The sequence below is a fragment of the Hyla sarda genome, chromosome 4 (assembly GCF_029499605.1).
Source record: "Hyla sarda isolate aHylSar1 chromosome 4, aHylSar1.hap1, whole genome shotgun sequence".
NCBI classification, from domain to species: Eukaryota; Metazoa; Chordata; class Amphibia; order Anura; family Hylidae; genus Hyla; species Hyla sarda.
In genome coordinates this window covers 38,647,667-38,667,457 of record NC_079192.1, presented here as the reverse complement: position 1 = coordinate 38,667,457, position 19,791 = coordinate 38,647,667, and the positions used below count along the sequence as shown (strand labels likewise).

The window sequence follows — 19,791 nt, the reverse complement described above, 5'->3', positions numbered from 1 at the left end:
GAGGGTTATGCTGGGTGTAGTAGTCCCTGATATATAGGTCACGTGGTATTAACCTAATGTTCTTCTCTGATCCCCCAAATTAAAATGAAGTCAATAACGCTATTTTTGCATACAAAGACTTCTGGCGCTAGGATTCCATAAAACAAATTGTAAATTTTCCTGAACTCTTTTTGGAAATTCCGTCAAAATACAGTTACTTGACTACAGCTACAGGGATTAGGAACGACTGAAGCACATGTGGTCCTGGTGAAGGCCAGGTCAGAACTGTCTCTAACTTGTTAAGGTCCTTCTCTTTCTCCAGGAGAGGAAGATAGAACTTTCTCCCGCAATTATTGGCTAGGAGACCACAAGTGACCAAATATCATTCAGCCGTAAAGTGAAAGGCAAGACGTTTGTGCAACATTAACCCTTAATACTCTGCAATACCTCGGTGTATGAATGAAATAAAGTGCAATGCAAAGTACATTTTGCTAACTTTTCCTGTACCTACAAAAAAAAAAAAAACACGATATACAAGTGAAACTCAAAAATTTGAATATTGTGCAAAGTTAATTTATTTCAGTGATGCAACTTAAAAGATTAAACTAATACAGTGGTCCCTCAAGTTGCAATATGAATTGGTTCCAGGACGACCATTGTATGTTGAAACCATTGTATGTTGAGACCAGAACTCTATGGAAACCTGGTAATTGGTTCTGAAGTCACCAAAATGTCATCCAAAAATAGGAAAAAGTGAGAATTAAAGAAAAATAAGTAGATAACTAATACAGATAAGAAAGATCTGCTGGGAGCTGTAATCACTGTCTGTGTCAGTGTTTTCCAAGCATGGAGCCCCCAGCTGTTGCAAAACTACAACTCCCAGCATGCCCGGACAGCCTTTGGCTGTCCGGGCATGCTGGAAGTTGTAGTTTTGCAACAGCTGGGGGCACCCTGCTTGGGAAACACTGGTCTATGTAGAGGACAGGAGCTTCTTCGGGTACAGTAAACGCAGTGTCCTAAAACAGTAACATGGAGTCGCCCCTACCTGGTGTCCAGAGGAGCAGGTAACCCTGGTACAGGTAAAGTGTACAGAACATGTAATACCTCCCTGTACTGTAGGGGGCACTACAAGACATCAGTCAGTGCATACACTTCAGTAATACAGGTAAAGAGGACAGAACATGTAATACCTCCCTGTACTGTAGAGGGCGCTACAAGACATCAGTCAGTGCATACACTTCAGTAATACAGGGGTTTTACAAGTGAATGCCTATTCTGATTGATCAGTTCTTCCGGCCATTGACACGTTTCACAGATCTGGACTGTCTGTAGCATTGTATGTTGAGTCTGGTTTCAACTTACAATGGTCCAGAAAAGACCATTGAATGTTGAAACTATTGTATGTTGAGGCCATTGTAAGTTGAGGGATCACTATATATGAGAAAGACTCATTATATGCAAAGCAAGATAGTTCAAGCCATGATTTGTCATAATTGTGATTATCCAGGGTCTACGCCTCCGTCTACCAGGAGATTTTGGAGCACTTCATGCTTCCCTTTCCTTTTAAGTTGCATTAATGAAATACAATCAACTTTTGCACGATATTCAAATTTTTCGAGTTTCCCCCGTAGATCCAGCAAACCTTTACACACTCACAGACCCGACCACTCTCTAGTGGGTAGCAGCTGGAAGAGCAAAGCGCTATACCCGGACAACACACATAAAGAATACATGCAAGGGGCGGACCCAGAGTCTAATCTTGGGAGGGGCACTATCAGACTATATTTGCACAGGGGGATGTCCGCCCTGAAAATCTCAGCACTTGGAATAGTGGCAGGGAGGGCCCTCGCGATGGGGGGCGCAAATGCCCTGTTAGACCCCCCCTCCCCACCCGAATCAGTCCCTGCTTTAGAAGGTACACTGTATATATGTATAAAGGTATGCCTATGTGACTCTCACTAGCCAAGCTAGAACACCCTGCTCTGTACTGACGAGGGGCAACACTTCGAAACGGCGCTGTCTGCAGATGGGTCCTCTTCCCTTCTGGGGAGAATTCTGGCTTGGCGTTAAATCCACCAATTCTAATCAGTTTCTGAGACTCTGTAACTGGAGCTAAAGGCTGATGAAGGTCGTGTGAGCTTCTTTGCATTGGATATTCCTTTTATATGCTGTATATATTCCTCACAGCAACTCACACAATTTTTTTCCTTTTTCTTTCAGCTGAACCTGAGTTTACAGACTGTCCCGATAAGCTGGTCTGGATAGAAGGACAGGAGAACAGCTTCCACTGTAAGGCCAAAGGATACCCAGCTCCAACCGTGACCTGTGTGAAGGACAGCACTGTGTATATGGATGGGGAGAAATTCATAACACATAAGAACATGTCCGGAGACTTCAACTGCAGAGCTGCAAACTTTGATGTGGTGTCAAAGACGGTGACAGTGTCTGTGCAGTGTAAGTATGGGCACGAAAGAAATGGGTGAGGGGTACAATCTAGATCTGTCTGCGAATTAAACCACAGACCCCCCCATCGTACATCATCACAGACTTCCTTTCTGTGGCAAACACTAAAGCAAAACGTTCTTAGGATTTTGAAGAAGACGTAGGTGTCATATCAAATAAAACATATAAGTCTGCGTGAGCACAAATGTGTCTTGTAAGTACCCACCTAGAGATGAGCGAACTTACAGTAAATTCGATTCGTCACAAACTTCTCGGCTCGGCAGTTGATGACTTATCCTGCGTAAATTAGTTCAGCTTTCCGGTGCTCCCGTGGGCTGGAAAAGGTGGATACAGTCCTAGGAGACTCTTTCCTAGGAATGTATCCACCTTTTCCAGCCCACCGGAGCACCTGAAGGCTGAACTAATTTACGCAGGATAAGTCATCAACTGCCGAGCCGAGAAGTCCGTGACGAATCGAATTTACTGTAAGTTCGCTCATCTCTATACCCACCCTTAGACCACAGACGTGCCAGCTTTGTTGGGTTCGGTCAGATGGAAAAAAAATATAATAATCTGGGTAATCTGTGTAGAACGTGTGGAAAAAGGACAGCAGTAGATATACATTTCGGCCATTTTTATTTTCTCTGCTGATATCTTTGCTTCAACCTTCATTTCTCCATCTTTCAATGAAACACTGAGAAACTGCAGCTGCATACTCCTCCTCCCCCGCCTCTGTGTCTTCCACCTGTTACATAAATAATAGAGGACCTGTGGTCATTTATAAAAATGTGATTTATTGGTATGTATAGATTCCTAAGGGGGTGTGATCACGTACCTTTTTACGGCCTATCAGTGGATTTAGGAATCTGTAATATGGACATAAAACACCCCATAACTCTGAAACAGGGAGGGGGCGGGGGGGGGGTTGTGGCGGCAGCGCTTCGCTGCCGCCACCACCCCCCCCCCCTGCCCCCTCCCTGTTTCAGAGTTATGGGGTGTTTTATGTCCATATTACAGATTCCTAAATCCGCTGATACACTGTGGTGTTAGGAGGTAGGGGTGGGCTTATCTGGGCCAGGGGCAGGAATAACTTACATCCGTCTAGTACACACTCCCATCGCTTCCTTCTGACGTAGTCCCCAGGATCGCTGCAGGAGATAAATCTCGCAATAGTCTTAGTTCCACAGTGATGGATCTGGTGTTGATTGCTCAGGTCTGGATGTTTGAGTAGAGTTCCATTTCTGAGCCTTCAAAAGAAGTCAAGGCCTTTATTTGCCTTGGCCTGACCATGTGTTTCATGTTTTATCCCATGTTCTTGTTTTTATTTTCTTGTTCCCTGTTGATGTTATCCTGATTTTGGTATTTGGAAATTTGGTGGTGGACATATTCAAAAACTAAGATTGTGCCAGATTTTTAACAGTGACTGATTGAAAATCTTGTGCATTTAAACCACTTCTGAGGTGGTATAGACGAGGACTAGGATTTAAATTTTTTTGGTGCATACTATCGAAAATTTTAAACAATTTAAGCTCTGCTACCTAAACCAGCCTTTTATCATGGCCACACCCTCTTTTAAAAAATCAGCATACATGGCACAAACAAGGCAAAATTCTTTTAAAAATGTGTGCTGTGCCACTTTTTCAACCAATCTAGTGCAGTTTTCACAAAGAAAAAAGACTAATTCAGTTTTGAATATTTCACCCATTGAGCCTTGCTCACAGGGGAAATTTGTCCCATGGAAAAAAATATGATCCAAAATACATTGCAAAAACTCCAAAAGTAGCCTTGAACTCCTGTAGCATATTTTAACACTTTGGACACAGATTATTCCCATACCATGTGGTTAACCTGCATCTCCAACACTCATCTTTTCACTTATACTTTACTGTAAGAGCAATGAGACTATGGAACTCTCCGCCCCATGATGTTGTGATGTCTGACTCAATAAACAAGCTCAACAATGGATACTAGATGAATGGGGATAGAACGTTGATCCAAGGATTTTCTTCGGATGCTAAGGCTGGGTTCACACTACGATTTTGAAATACGGTAACCGTATACGGTTTTCCACAAAAAAAACGTATCCGAACATATCCGAAACCGTATGCATAGAGAGCGCATCGTAAACCGTATTTCAAATGTTGTGTACGGTTGCATCCGTTTTGCCTCGGATACGGTTTTGATGATTTTTCAACCGTAGGCCAAAACGCTGTCGACCACGTTTTTGCCTCTGGTTGGAAAACCGTATGCGAACCGTATGCGGTTCTTTTAACATTGTTGTCTATGAGAACTGTACACAGAATTTCAGAATACGGTTGCACACAGTTTTTCTAATCCGTTTTTGGAGTTGACACATGCGTAGAAGGAATTTCAATAGAACAATAGTAACTTTATTAAATTGCTTGAAAACTAATTCCAACAAAATAGCAAAACAGTTGGCAAAAACGGATGCAAACGGATAGAACCGTACATACATTTTGGAACCATATACGGGGAAAAAACGTATTTGGAGTCAAGTAGTGTGAACCCAGCCTAAATTGTGGTCGGGAAGGAATTTTTCCTCCCATGGGGCAATTGGCATCAATTGCCCTGGGGTGCTCCGGGTAAGTTAAGAAAAAGAAAAGAAAAAGAAAAATGCCCCAAAGCCACAGCAATCCCTGTTCTGTGTCCCCTGCAGCTATCCATGTGGTTTTGGCTGCTCATGTGTCCCCTGTAGTCTCCTTAATATTTGCTTTCCTTACTTGCAGACCACACTACAACTCCCAGAAGTCATTGAAGCTCTGTGTAACAGCTGCCAGCCAATTGCTTTCACTATCTGTGTGCATACTCTGTTGTTGTAAACAGTCAGCAGCACACACTACATGTCTTTTCTTTTAAACTATCCTTCCCCGAGCAATTAATCATGCTAGTCTCTGAATGGCAGCAGTCAGTGATAGGATCTACACCAGGAAAAGAGCAGAGTTATGTGCTGAATTGTGACTGAGAATATTCACTGAGCTTCTCTCACCGGCAAGATCCTCACACAGGGAGGAGAGGTGTGCATGTGAAGCCAGAAATCACATGGGGGGGGAGATTTATCAAAACTTGTGTAGAGAAAGAGTTGTGCAGTTGCCCATGGCAACCAATCAGCGCGGTTTTTTTATTTTTCACTGGTCTCATCAAAAATGAAAGAAGCAATCTGATTGGTTGCCATGGGCAACTGTACCACTCCTTGTCTGCACAGGCTTTGATAATTCTCCCCCGTGGTGTTTGTCTTGCAGGAGGGTGGGGACTAGGTCCCAGTGAGGGGTTTACACAAACACAAGCAGGATCTGAATATTATGTCTTTCTCTCACTCCCTGCACAAAAGTGACAGCGGAAAGAGGGAAACTGCTCTACAGGTGAAACTCGAAAAATTAGAATATCGTGCAAAAGTTAATTGTATTTTATTAATGCAACTTAAAGAAAGGAAGAATGAAGTGCTCCAAAATCCCCTGGTAGACGAATGCGTTGACCCTGGACTTAATGAAGCACAGTGACCAACACCAGCAGATGACATGGCTCCCCAATTCATTGTAATTGGGGGGGGGAGGGGGGGCTTTGGGGTTTTCATGAGCAGTAAGCCATAATCATCACAATTATGACAAATCACGTCTTAAACAATCTTGCTTTGCATGTAATGAGTCTCTCTCATATATTAGTTTCACCTTTTAAAAGGGGTTCTCCGCCCCTAGACATCTTATCCACTATCCCCTCGGCGGTTCGTGAAGTCATAACTCCGCCCCCTCATGACATCACGCCCCACCCCCTTAAATGGGTACTCTCATTAAACATAATGTTTGTAATTAAATAGATTATGCCTAAAAAAAAAATCTTTGTAATATATGTCTTAAAAAAAATGTATGTTTCAATCTTTATTTTACCCTTGAAATCCTGGCCACTAGGTGTCACCCTAGATGGTCCAGAAATCATTCCCCCTCCCCCTCTCCCTCCCTCACGTCGAGCACGTTCGGACCACTGCTGGCCGGGCAGCGTGGTCCAAAATGCGCGTCCTCTGCTCGTTCTCTGCCTGTATATGAAACAGGTAGAGAACGAGCACAGTGCTCGTGTGCGCGCAGCACGCAAAATTTAAATATCCGCCCCTGCATCTCCCCCATCTCATTCATTGCAGCACGCAAGCTGCAGTCTCTCTCACATATTGGAGAGAGAGACGACATAGAGGGGAAAATCAGCATACAGGAAGACGGACGGAAGCGAGCCCCGGACAGGCTTCAGAGGACGTTGCGCCTTCCGGGCCACGCCCACTTCCTGCCCTCCACAGAGAGCTCAACACTGAGCTACTGAAGATGATCTTAAAAAGGTATTTTAATGGGGTTTTATATAATAAAAAAAAAAAAAAGGGCTGGAGGTAGTTAGAGTCAGGGACAGATGGGGAGGGGGATTAGGGAAAGTTTAGTTAATGATAGCTACTCTTTAATGCAAGTCTATGGGAGGGGGCGTGACTGTTACCACACCCCTCCCATAGGCTTGCATTAAGGGGGCAGGGCGTGATGTCATGAGGGGGCAGAGCCATGAGGTCACAAACCGCTGGCCCCTGTCATCAGCCACCGAGCAAACTTAGCTCCATAGAGCTGATGACTGGGGGGGGCTGCAGGAGAGATCGCGGGGGTCCCCAGCAGTGGGACCCCTGCGATCAGACATTTTCTCCCCTATACTTGGATAGGGGATAAGATGTCTAGGGGCAGATTACCCCTTTACTGCAATAAATGAACTTTGCACGATAGTCTAAATTTTCGAGTTTCACCTGTATATAGCTAATTAATAATATTTAGACAAAAAAATTGGTTGGTGAGTGGGAAAGGATGGGCTATGGGTTTAGTTCCCCAGAGTACCCCTTTGAAATCTGTGCACAAAAAAAATACACCCCTGAAAATCACTGTGTAAACTGCAGAATGTATTTCTGCTGAAATACTCACCACATTGAACCTTTACTCAGCGCTTTTTCATCACATCTTTTGGCAATTTAAGGTAAGGAAAGATAGGGACTTTCTTTGCAACTGCTTGCTGGTTATCATATACTGAGTAGTGTTGCTCGCGAATATTCGCAATTCGAATTTTATTCGTGAAAATCGCATATTCGCGAATTCGCGAATATTTGCGAATATAGCACTATATATTTGTAATTACGAATATTCTTTTATTTAATTTTTTTTCACAGTACACATCATAGTGATCATCCCTCTCTGCTTCCAGCTTGTGTGATGTAAAGAAGGCTCTAATACTACTTTGTGAGACTGGCGTGCGAATTTTCGCATATGCGAACATTTTCATATGCTAATTTTCGCATTTGCGAATTTTCGGATGTGTAAATTTTGCATACGCGCATTTTTTCATATATGCGAAAATAACGCGAATATTACGAATATGCGAATTTAGCGAATATATGACGAATATTCGTGCATATATTCACGAAATATCGCGAATTCGAATATGGTAAATGCCGCTCAACACTAATACTGAGTACTGGGAGCCATTTTTAAGCGTGATTTACAGAAAGACTCAGGGAGCTGTAATAGACAATGGCCCAGATTTATCATTGTCTTTAGACAGTTTTTTGTGTCTAAAAAGGGGCAAAAAAAAAGGAGCAAACAGGGTTTATTGCACCTTTTTTTTGCACCTTTTTGTTTACACATTTCTGCAGATTTTGAGTTGCAATCCACTGATTTTGGCAAATACACTGATTTGGCAATACACATGATATGGAAGGGTTTTATCAACTGCGCCTTTTTGTGAAAAGGAGCAAAAAAGGCGCAAAGCCACTGAAAAGTCTCTAAAACTACACCGGCTTGGTGTAGCTTTTTGGTGTATGTGAAGACAGAAATTTCTGAAAATGTGACCTGCACAAAATTTATCAAACACTCTTTGACCATTTAATCAATTTGGTTCTCCTACACATTACCAGCACACACAAAAAAAGGTGTAGAAAAATGCTTCATTTACACTACAATGATAACTGTGGGCCAATGAATGCAAGACAAACGTAGCAATAGTTGTGCACAGGACATCTACTCCATATACAGATCCATAAAGACTATGAAGAGAAAAGCAACAGGAATGTAGCTATAGAGGTAAGAAGAGAGCAGTCTCACCTGTGTTCTTGTGGCTAAGGGAGTCCAAAAGGCTCCTAGCCACATAAGACAACATCAGTATTATAAATGGCACATGGTAGTGTGGTGTCCCGGTACCGTAACCTATACGTTACATGTGTAGAGGTCCCCATAGCCAGAGTCCCTAGGACGTCGGGGTCCCTCTTGTCTAGTCTTCCCCTTGTCACCTCTCACTTAGTCAGTAGATATATAGTAATTATATTTGATATTTATATAGCTATGGGTATAGAAACTGTATATATTTGGTTATTTACCTGTACGGAGCATAGCAGGACCTGCGGGTCACGTGATCAGGTAGAAACTCTATGGTTTTGCTTAAGGACCTTTGGAGGTCCCCGTGACGTGTTCACCCACCATGCTTTGTAACGGTGAGTGACAGCTGACATGGACCAATCCAAAACGGCCCTGCCCATATAAGGGAGCAGCGGCCATTAATCGCTCTCTTGTTCCTGAGCTGCAAAGCAAGCAGCATCCCTCTTTCCTCAAGGGCTGCTGATGTGGACGGATCTGCGCAGCTGTCATCAGCAGTAACCAGGCCTAAGCCTTGCGGCAACGGTCATCTCTCAAAACGGTGAGTTACTTCAATCCCTATTACCTCAGCAAGATCACCGGACCTAAATATTCCCCAAAAATCCTAAATCTAATAACTCTTTGGATAAGTTAATGGTCCTCAGCATCTGTCAATCACTGCCGTGCTATATAGAGACTGTATTACTAAGACTGTTACTGTAAATTGGATGTACTTCAGTAAAGTTTATGCAAGTTCAAGTTCATCTCCATTGTGGACCTTCATTCATTTAAGCACGCACCTATCGTTCCTGGGAAGGGTGGCGATAGGCCGGAGATTTACCTCAGCGTATTATCCCTCACCCTGGCATCACGAGTGACAGGGGTTAAATTAACCCCTTATATTCTGAAGCAACACCCCAACTACACTACACCCCCCAAGGGCTACCACAGTAGGTGGATGGCACTGTTACAGATTGTGCATTGGGGCAATTGTCTCATGGGCCTTTGGAGCCCTGGTGGGCTTTGTCATGTTTTTAACCTTAATATGTCTACACAGGTTTTTTGTTTCCTATGTAAAGCCAAACCATTAAGTTCTGACAAACACAGCCCTGTTGTTTCCAAAAGTCTTTACCTAAAAGGTTTTCCTAAATTATAACATTATCTTTTATGTCTTTTTTTACATGCAGATGAGCCCAAAATATCCCTCCTCATCGTTGAACCATCAGACGCAGTAGTGGAAGGGGAAAACTTGACTCTGATCTGTGAAGCGGATGCTGTGCCCCCTCCATTGTACAGCTGGCACACCCCTACACCCCAACTTCTTTATGATCACGACAACCGGACCATACAGATTAAGGATGCAAAGAAAGTACATGATGGATTTTACATCTGCATTGCGCAAAACAAACACGGAATCCAGATGCGAAAACAGAAAATCACTGTAAATGAACCAGAGATCGGTAAGTGTTTACAGAGGCGACGTTCCGCATGAAAGTCAAAACAACTTAGGCCTAGTTCACACAACTGTTGTGTTCTAATGAATAGAGCTCCTTCGCTCAGTCCATCAGAAGGACGGGGATTGAGCGGAGCAGAAAATACTGCATATCAGGACTTTTTTCTACGCTTAGATGCCAGACATCCGAAGGACACCATTCAAGTCAGCAGGATTGGTTGGGCTTTGTTCGGACCAGGGGGTATCAGTGACCAGCTTAGGGTTCGTACAGTGCCAAAAAAAAAAAGAGCCAAATGGGTCCTGAACGTGTCGAGCATAATGGCTGTGTGAAATTAGCCTTAGTATAAAACATCAATGGAGGAAAAATAGACATGGTCCACATCTACATCTTGCACAGTGATCCTGTGCTTTAAAAAAAAAAAAAAAAGTTAATATATATATTAATAGGTAGTTAGTGTACATTATATACATTATGATCATAAAGTGCAAGCCCACTAGCCACGTCACAGCCACCTGTATATAGGGGGACCCTAACATCCCTAGCATGAAATGTCACTGCGTTGCAAGCGTATCACCATAGGGGGAATAACCAAGTGGCAGAACAGCCCCAATGCTGCCCAACAAAGCCCCAGTTTCTCATCCACCGCCACCCTACAGGCACGGTGCCGCGGCATCAATGGCCGCCGTGTAGCACAGGACCACTGTAAACAGACGACAAAACACACTTACCATGTCAAAAGCCTTAGTATATCTTACAATAGTGTTTCACAACCTGTGTGGCTCCCTAGGTGTTGCAGAACTTCAACTCCCAGCTTGCGGCAGGCAGGGAATTCTGGGAGTTGGAAGTTTGCAACAGTTGGGGAGCCACAAATTGGGGAACATGACTATTTGTCAGTACAACCACCATGCACTGAAATGGTCATAGAAACTACTATTACATTTTGCTATGCGACAGACTGCAGGTTTCAGGTTTCCAGGCATGAGAAGATCGCACAGGAAATTTTGTTGCTGCAGGAAAAAAAAAAGCCTTCAAAATAAGAGGAAGGGTGCAAGATTAAGGGATTGTACAATATACACCATGCTAGGCTTGTATACTTCTATATAGTTCTGATATCATGCAGATTCTAAAGTTGTCTTCATATTTCAGTTCCAGAAGTTGATCTTGGCAAATTATCCAAAGACAATGGCGCAGATAAGATGGGACCTGCGGACGTCGGACTCTTCACTGTGTTGATATTTTCAAGTTTCTACTATTTGTTTTAATCCCTTTGTAAACATACAAAGCAATGTGCACTAATACATTTTCTACATAAACAAAATGGAATTAAACATTCCTGTAAAATATTTTGCAAGATTCCTTTTTTTTATTTTTTTTATTTTTTTTTTGTGCATGAAAAAAAAAATAGTATTGTTAGGCTATTTCCACACAGAAGGATATCTGCAATTTTGCAAATTTGGAATTGTGGCAGAATTTCAGCAGAATTTTGCGTTCTTAAAACACAGAATTCTGCTGAAATTCAAAATCCCATTGACTTCAATGGGATTCCGTCATGGATTTACACAAAAATAAAGACAAGTCTTTATATTTTGAGGAATGTGTAAATGGGACAGCAGAATCCCATTAAAGTAAATGGGCAGTAACATTTTAGGCGAATTTCGGGAGAAATTCTTCAGTGGAATTCAGAGTGGAATTTCCTCCATGTGAACATAGCCTTAAAATGCAATATTTTCAATAACCCAAATCAGCACAGAAGACGACCGATCTATAACAATATAAATTAACTTTATTAATAGAATTAATGGACATGAAACATTTCATTCACTATTTTTGTTTTCATGTTACTTTCTTTTTTTTTTTGTACACAAATGCAGAACAGCAGTGAGAGAACACAAATCGCTTCTCAAGGGTAATGGGAGTCTTCATATTCCTAAGACAAGAAGAGAAAAGATATGTTTTACATTTGAGAATTCTAGTAGTAAATGGTTACAGGGGTTGTTGACTTTGGATTATCTTTCTTTTCCCTTACGTTCCTATCAGCAGCACAGTAGTGGGGATTTCTCCATTTTGTGGAATGATAGGACAGATTGAATTTTTAAAGATTAAAAAGGAACTTCGCCCCTAGACATCTTATCCCCTATCCAAAGGATAGGGGATAAGATGTCTGATTGCAGGGGTCCCGCCGTTTCAGAATGCTGGGTTTGGGCAGCTGTGGTTGTGATGTCACGCCACGTCCCCTTGACTCATATCTATCAGAATGCCTGGTGCTGTACGGAGATCATGGGGGTCCCATCGTCGGGACTCTCACAATCAGACATCTTATCCCTTATCCTTAGGATGGGGATAAGATGTCTAAGGGTGGAGTACTCCTTTAAGCCTTAGGAAATCCCAGGATAAAAGAGATTATATCCTTCTCCTACTCATCCTAAAGCCTAAAACATCTATCCTTCCTCAGAATCCATTCTACCAGGGCTTTTTCTATTTCTGTAGCAGAGCCCTCCTTAGTCTCTATAGAACAGATTTGTAGAGTAGTCTCGTGGTATTCTCCAAAAACATTATGGAATCCATGTAAGATCTTTAGAGGACATTTCCTTTGGAAGTTCTGTCCTAAGATTGGTACAGGACATCCCTAGGGGATTCCTCTTGCTAAATCCCCAATATTGTGCTGCTGAAAGGGACGTAAGGAAAGCTTATGATTTAGAATGTAAATCTGTTTTCTCTTGGTCCTTTCGGCAGCACAAAACACCCTCCCTTTTTTCCTAGACTGTCTTTTCAGTAAATTAGACAAGGGGGTTGAAATTTAGGGGGCCTTTTTATACTGTAGATCAGGGTTTTCCAACTAAGTTGACTCCAGCTGTTGCAAAACTACAACTCCTGGCATGGCCGGACAGCCTTTGGCTGTCCGGCCATGCCAGGAGTTGTAGTTTTGCACCAGCTGGAGGCACCCTGATTAGGAAACACTGATATAGACTAATCATTAAAAGTTCCATTTGTCCCATTAGTCCACAGGGCAGAGAAATCCTCACTATTGTGCTGCAGAAAGGACTAGGGGAAAAACAGATATACATTGTAAATTGTATATATTGTAAACTTTACATGTGTGCCCTATACCAGGTTGATCCCCTGGTGTCCTGAATTTAAAAGATCTTTGAGGAAACCCATAAAGCAAACGTTCAATTTCCCTGCAATGCCACAACAGGAAATAAATCATGACACTGTTCCAATTTAAGTATGTAATACATGGGCACTTTGGGTCTTCCATAGACGTAGACAGATGTAGTTGTTCTCAATGTTCTCAGATGTCCTGAGCAGAAAAATCCCCTTTTAATTCAAAATGTTCACATGCTGTTAATTTGTCATGGATTTGTTGCAGATTTTGACTGCAGATTTTGACTTGGAAAAAATCTGCAATAATTCTGAAGTGTGGGAACATACCCTAAAAAGGTATTTGAAATGGATTTAAAGAATAAATAAATAATGGGTTCTTACATTGGAGTTGGTCATCTGTTATGTCGGCAACTGGTCGTCGGTGTATGGTTGTTTTTAGGGAATGTGTGCAAGATCCGTAACACAATTTGGGCTACAGAGGTTGCAATCATAAGAGGGTTACTATTCCGAGTCTCCACCCCATACCTGAATGTTATTAAACCCACCATCTCAGTACAGACAGTACTACTGCTATACTAGAGACTAGCTGCACAGTCCAGAAAACGCTCGATAAGAGACACCTAGATAAAAATTCATTGAAACATTAATCGCAATCTTACTTGAATTTCTATTACACAATGGCCAGGATGTTCCAATGGGCTCAGACGAAACATAAAGTTACCCGATTTCATACAGGAGCTCTGAACATCCCACCGCATCCACAGTATTTGGAGCACGATTTCCCGTCTTTTTTAGGGATATTCCAGCATTGGCCACATCTCAAGCCGTATTTCTTATACCTGAAATGAGGGACATAATAGCATATCATGGCATATCAAGGCTTACAAGTCAATGGAGAACTTATATGGACGGGTAATATGTAGTAATAATATTAGTAGAAATATTTGAGGTTGGTACTTTAATGTCACTCTCACATCCTAGCTTTTGAGAGTTAAAGGGATATTCCAGCTTTATACATGTAATCCCCTATCCAAAGCGATCTCAGTGAGGCCCCCCTGCATTCTGTGCCGGCGCTGCCTCCGAGACCGAGACGTGGCGTCACGGCAACGGCCCCTCGTGACGTAACATCACGCCCCCTCCATTCATGTCTAAGATGTATAAGGCCAGAATACCCCTTTAATACTTTTGAATATTCATTATGGGAGAGGGCTAGAGCGGGGAATATTAAGAAGGCAGGCCCACCTCCATTTCGCAGAGCTGTGCAATAAAACCAGATGACTAAAGACTTATAACTCTAGCGATACTTCATTCAAACCAATAAATAACTCCTTGTTTTAAAAGGGTATTCTGAGATTTTTTTTTTATTTGTCTATGCTACAGAGGCTGTAAAGTTAGTGTAGTTCATAATATAGTGTCAGTACCTGTGTTTCATGGTGGTCTCACAATCCTGTGATTTTTGTCCCAAAGGTTTTTTTTTTTTTAACAACATACAAAATTAGGGTCATCTCCCAGGTTGCCCAGGTATCCACCTTATGGTGGATAACCGCATTAAAGGGGTACTCTGCTGGAAAACATCTTATCCCCTATCCAAATGTGGTGTCGGGGTGTGAGGTGCAGGGTAGATGCAGGGCAGATGGTATTAACCCCTTCTTGTCATGACGCTAGGACGTGGTTTAGCCTTAACCACCCAAAGGTAATACCGCTGATCCTGGGTTAGACAGGGGCAATGAAGACTCCAATGCCAGATTAAGGATAACGGCAGCTTTACTGAGGCAAGACAGGTGATATAGTCTTTGCAGTACAGCCAAATATCCCAGGTAGGTGACCAGTGACACAAGGGGACCTCACAGGCTTGCTAGGAGTTGCAGTAGTTAGACTGACTTTAGTGCAGGCCACGGTGACTACAGATGGACTTGACTTGACAGAGATGGTGACTGACAATAAGATGACTTGACTTACTGATGACCGACTGGTGGCTGCAGGACTTTAGGCTTGAGGCCTGGACACAGACACTGAGATGACTGCACTGGACCTCAGCAGGAAAGAGCAATGTGCTAAGAAAGAGATTGCAGCCCCTCCCCTGGATATATAGGGGGCTGTGCAAGGAGTCCATAGGTCACTTGGGGGGGGGGGCACCTGGTCACTGTAGCCCTCTGGGTAACAATCATGTGGTACAAACATTAAAGCAACAGTACATTAAATGAGTCAAACCTATATACATAATAGAGGTATGCTGCAGGGGAGCCCTGGGGACACGCAGGGACTCTGCCTGACAGGGCAAGAGGACAGTACGGGGCCACATCATCCCGTACTGGGACATCACACAAAGGATAGGGGATAATATGTTTAATCACGGGGAACCCCAGCGGCGCCACCCCAGTCATCCGATGCACGGCGCGTACTCTGCTCCGTGCCGGATGACTGGTAACTACAGCCACCAAGCCCCCTCTATTCATGTCTATAGTAGGAGGTGTGACAGCTATGTACTAGCCATCACAGCCCTTCACAGACATGAATGGAGGGGGCGTGGCATGACATAGAGACACGGAAGCTCCAAGCCTCCGTGTTTTTCCGGACGCTGCCGCCGGAGGCCTGGAGATCGCGGGGGTCCCCAACGGTGGGACCCCCATATTCAGACATCTTATCCCCTAACCTTTGGATAGGGGATAAGATGTTTTCCGCCGGAGTACCCCTTTAATGCTGTTCACCCACACTATAACCCAGTGTGTTGGGTTTAGTGCAGGTGAACAGCCTGTCAGTTTCCCTATAAAGAGTAACTTCAACTATAGAGACACGACTATAGTGCAGCACTTTTTTAATTACACCTATGGTCAAATCAAATCGTCAAATCGAGGTAACAAAATATATAATATTAAGGCATTTATATGACAATTTAACCATAGTTGTATAAAAAAAAATGACTATAGTACACAGTGCTGTCGTATAGTAATTTTTAATAATAAAAAGCTGTAGTTCCGCCTTAAGAAATGACAGGTTAAAAAAAAAATCATAAAAAAAATATATAGATTTTTCCAAACATGAGTTCTTGACGACCAGAAACACAAAGACCAGTTACTATAAACAGCCTGTTACAGAAGAAACCAGGCTCCAGTGCAGAGCATTTTGGCAGGAATGATCTGGCTGTGCCGCCGAGACAATTTTTAATTTTTTTTTAAATAAAATTTTAAGAAAACAACAACTTACAAGCGACTTTGGTACGTCATGGGAAAAGTAGGAACTATGCAAAATCTACAAATTAAACTACTACTCCCAGCATGCCCAAACTATACTGGAGAGATTTGCACCTGTCCATGTTCTAGACCAGCGTTTCCCAACCAGGGTGCCTCCAGCTGTTGCAAAACTACAACTCCCAGCATGGCCGGACAGCCGAAGGCTGTCCGGGCATGCTGGGAGTTGTAGTTTTACAACAGCTGGAGGCATCCTGGTCGGGAAACACTGGTCTAGACCCTAGTTCTAGGACTTGTAACTTTGAAACCTCTGGAGGTCCCTAGTTTGGAGACCACTGTTCTAGACCCTACTTCTAGTTTTGGCTGGCAAATACTCATGTAAAATAGGTCTATTCTAGAAGGAAAAAAAGAGAACTAGCTCTCTAGTGCCCCCTATTAAGTTTTTTTTCTTTGCAGCAATGATTTATTGTGAAGCTATCCTCCAATAGGTGGCACTAAAGAGCCAGTTTGTTTAATTCCCAGCGAGCATTGTCTGACCTATACGGCCGGGTTCACACATTTGGAAAATATGCGTAATGTCCGCAACAGAAAACCCGTGCGTTTATTCCACATATTTGCTCGATCCGGCAGGCCCTAGGACCGCTCAGAAATGTGGCTTCTCATAGACGGCAATGCATTTTGTTGTGCCTGAACAGTGCAGCAGAATCACATTGAAATCAATGGGACTCTGCTGAAGCAGAATATTCCGTGCGGAATATTCCGTGCAGACATTTCACACAAGTTCTGCCTGTGTGAACATACCCTAAGACTCGTAACTCATATAAACAAAAAAAATTCAAAATAATAAATGATATCTGTAAATATAACAATATACTTAAAGGGGTATTATTATTTTTTTTTTTTTAATCAACTGGTGCCAGAAAGTTAAACAGATTTGTAAATCACTTCTATTAAAAAATCTTAATCCTTCCAGTATTTTTTAGGGGCTGTATACTAAAGAGAAATCCAAAAAAGAAATGCATTTCCTGTGATGTCCTGACCACAGTGCTCTCTGCTGACCTCTGCTGTCCATTTTAGGAACTGTCCAGAGCAGGAGAAAAACCCCATAGCAAACATATGCTGCTCTGGACAGTTCCCAAAATGGACAGCAGAGGTCAGCAGAGAGCACTGTGGTCATGACATCAGAGGAAATGCATTTCTTTTTTGGATTTCTCTTTAGTATACAGCCCCTAAAAAGTACTGGAAGGATTAAGATTTTTTTAATAGAAGTGATTTACAAATCTGTTTAACTTTCTGGCACCACTTGATTTAAAAAATAAAAAATAAAAAAATAAAAAGTTTTCAACGGGAGTACCCCTTTAAGGTCTTGAAAAAAATCACAGTTTTATGAATCCCCTAAACACATAAAAAAAAAAAAAGGACAGCAGCAAAGCACATGTAAAAATTACTCTGATGTACTCATGTGCATAAATTCAGCATAAATTCCACATGGTATCTGCAAAACTGCAAGAAAAAAATCCACCATCAGCTAGGCAGAACAGAATCTAAGCGGTAGCATAGCCTTACACTCATTTTTTTTTTCACAGACCATAAAAGGTCTTGAAAACCAAAGCTAATTTATTTCAAAACACAGCGCCACACCTGTCCTCAGGTTGTGTGTGGTATTGCAGCTTGGCTCCATTCACTTCAGTGGAACAAAGCTGCAATACCGCAAACAAAATACAGCACATTGGCCCTCATTTACTTAGAAAATCGGGTGGTAAGTCTATCTTGCTTTCTTACCCGACTGCTTTTTTCCCCTGGTATTTATTATTATGTCGCATCCTGTTTGTCGCACGTGGGTTTTGTTGGTTTTGGTTTCCAACTCCTCTGAGTTGTTGGGAAAAAATACACAACAATTCAACAAATTCGGGTTGGAAACCTTTATAAATACGTGGGAAAGCTCAGAAATGTCAGGTTACGCCCCTTTTTCGGGTTTGGGAGAATCCACATCGGGTCCGTCGGGAAAAAATGTTGCATCGTGTCGCAGACTGGCGCACGATGTCTGCGACATGTCACAGACAAAGATGCGCCAAAAAAACCCGACAAAACAAGTCGGGTTTAGAATAGTAAATGAGGGCCATTATATTTTTTTCTATTTTGCAGATGGACAAAGCCTATTGTAGTCTATGCGGTGGGATTAAAATGAAAACGCTTCTGTATTCGATCGATATTTCATTCGTATTTCATCAGTATTTTCACCTATTTTGCATCCTTTGCTGCACATAAATATAGAGGCAATAGAGATGATATTTTACTCGTAATACATCAATGTCAGATCAGTTTTACGCTATAGAAGAAAAAGAACAGAACAGAGATGGCACTCAGTAATGCCGTTCCCTCGCTAAAGAGTTGGACGTCAGGAAAATAATTAGGCAGGGTTCACCCCACGTTTTGTCCATACGGAGACTGGATCTGGCTAGGGAGATGGGAAAAACGGATATGGGGCAAAAATTAGCCGACTGGAGTCACTATCTGACTACGGTCAGCTCATTCAAATGAATGAGATGGGGGCCGGGCCTGGCTGGGATACGGGAGCGCCCGGTTTTCCAATCCCCCAGCCGAATCCGGCCCCGATATGGACAAAACGTGGTGTGAATCCAGCCTTAGAGCCGCTAGCAGCCACAAATCGCTGTAAATCTCACACAGCGCCCTAGACGTAGATTTTCACAGATGTCAAGGAGTGGGGCTGTGAGAATCGACGTCCTCCTGTGGGAGATGCATCCTTCACAGATCTGCCTTCCCCCTCCCCTCGCTGTATTCGGAAATCTCCGGACAGCTGAGGGGAGGGGCCAAAGCAAAATTGCATGGGGTGCAGTTCTGCACCTCACAGCGGCACAGTCCGCTGGCAATCGGTACCGCATGTAGTGGTGTAGAACTTGAATACAGTAGAAATGATCGGGTATTCCTGGTAAGGAATCTCCCCTAGTACCCGACTCTGGCCCATAGCAATTCTCCAGTGATAGAGAACACGATACGCCAGGATATTTGCCGTAACAATGACTTATTCGTACTCCAAGGTACAGGTACACTCTGGCGCTACGGGCCAGAGTCGGGTTCTAGAAGAGATTCTTCACCATGAATACCCTGAACATTTCTACTGTATCCAAGATCAGTATTACGGGTATATATATATCCATACGTATGTGAAACTGACCCAAACCTCAGTACACCGTGAATAATCAAAAATAGTCAGCAAATTTTCCATAAAACTCGATTCCACAAGAAAAGGAGAAAAAGTGACTAGAAATATTTTACTTGGGGAACTAAAGCCAAATCTAAGACTTTCTTGGAGATCTCCAAAAGAAAAGAACGGATCTTCCCAGGAGAACGGCTAAAATTAGTCCAAGGGCAATAACAAAACATCCAAGGAGAACGGCCAGAGAACCACAACTAAGAGCAGCACTCCGCACTCCGCAATAGGAAAAA

General features: G+C 42.7%; 2 protein-coding genes across 3 annotated transcripts in view; one reads left to right on the top strand and one right to left on the bottom strand.

Annotated features, from left to right (window-relative positions):
- Positions 1-11,371, top strand: part of LOC130367792 (intercellular adhesion molecule 5-like) — a 35,556-nt gene extending 24,185 nt beyond the window's left edge. Inside the window, exons 5-7 of the mRNA XM_056570580.1 lie at positions 2,200-2,433; positions 9,764-10,036; positions 11,177-11,371. Of these exons, the coding sequence (XP_056426555.1) occupies positions 2,200-2,433; positions 9,764-10,036; positions 11,177-11,292 (623 nt within the window). The 3' untranslated portion in view covers positions 11,293-11,371. The remainder of the gene's footprint in view (positions 1-2,199; positions 2,434-9,763; positions 10,037-11,176) is intronic.
- A 132-nt stretch (positions 11,372-11,503) lies between these two features.
- ZGLP1 (zinc finger GATA like protein 1) overlaps positions 11,504-19,791 on the bottom strand; it is a 60,749-nt gene continuing 52,461 nt past the window's right edge. Inside the window, exons 6-7 of one of the 2 annotated variants that reach the window (XR_008892175.1) lie at positions 13,795-13,974; positions 11,504-11,957 (exon numbers count right to left, since the gene is read on the bottom strand). Coding sequence is in view for 1 of the 2 variants with exons in the window: in XM_056570579.1 (XP_056426554.1) it covers positions 13,863-13,974 (112 nt within the window). In the remaining variant the exon portion in view is untranslated. The remainder of the gene's footprint in view (positions 11,958-13,794; positions 13,975-19,791) is intronic. The other variant, XM_056570579.1, reaches the window with a different exon arrangement.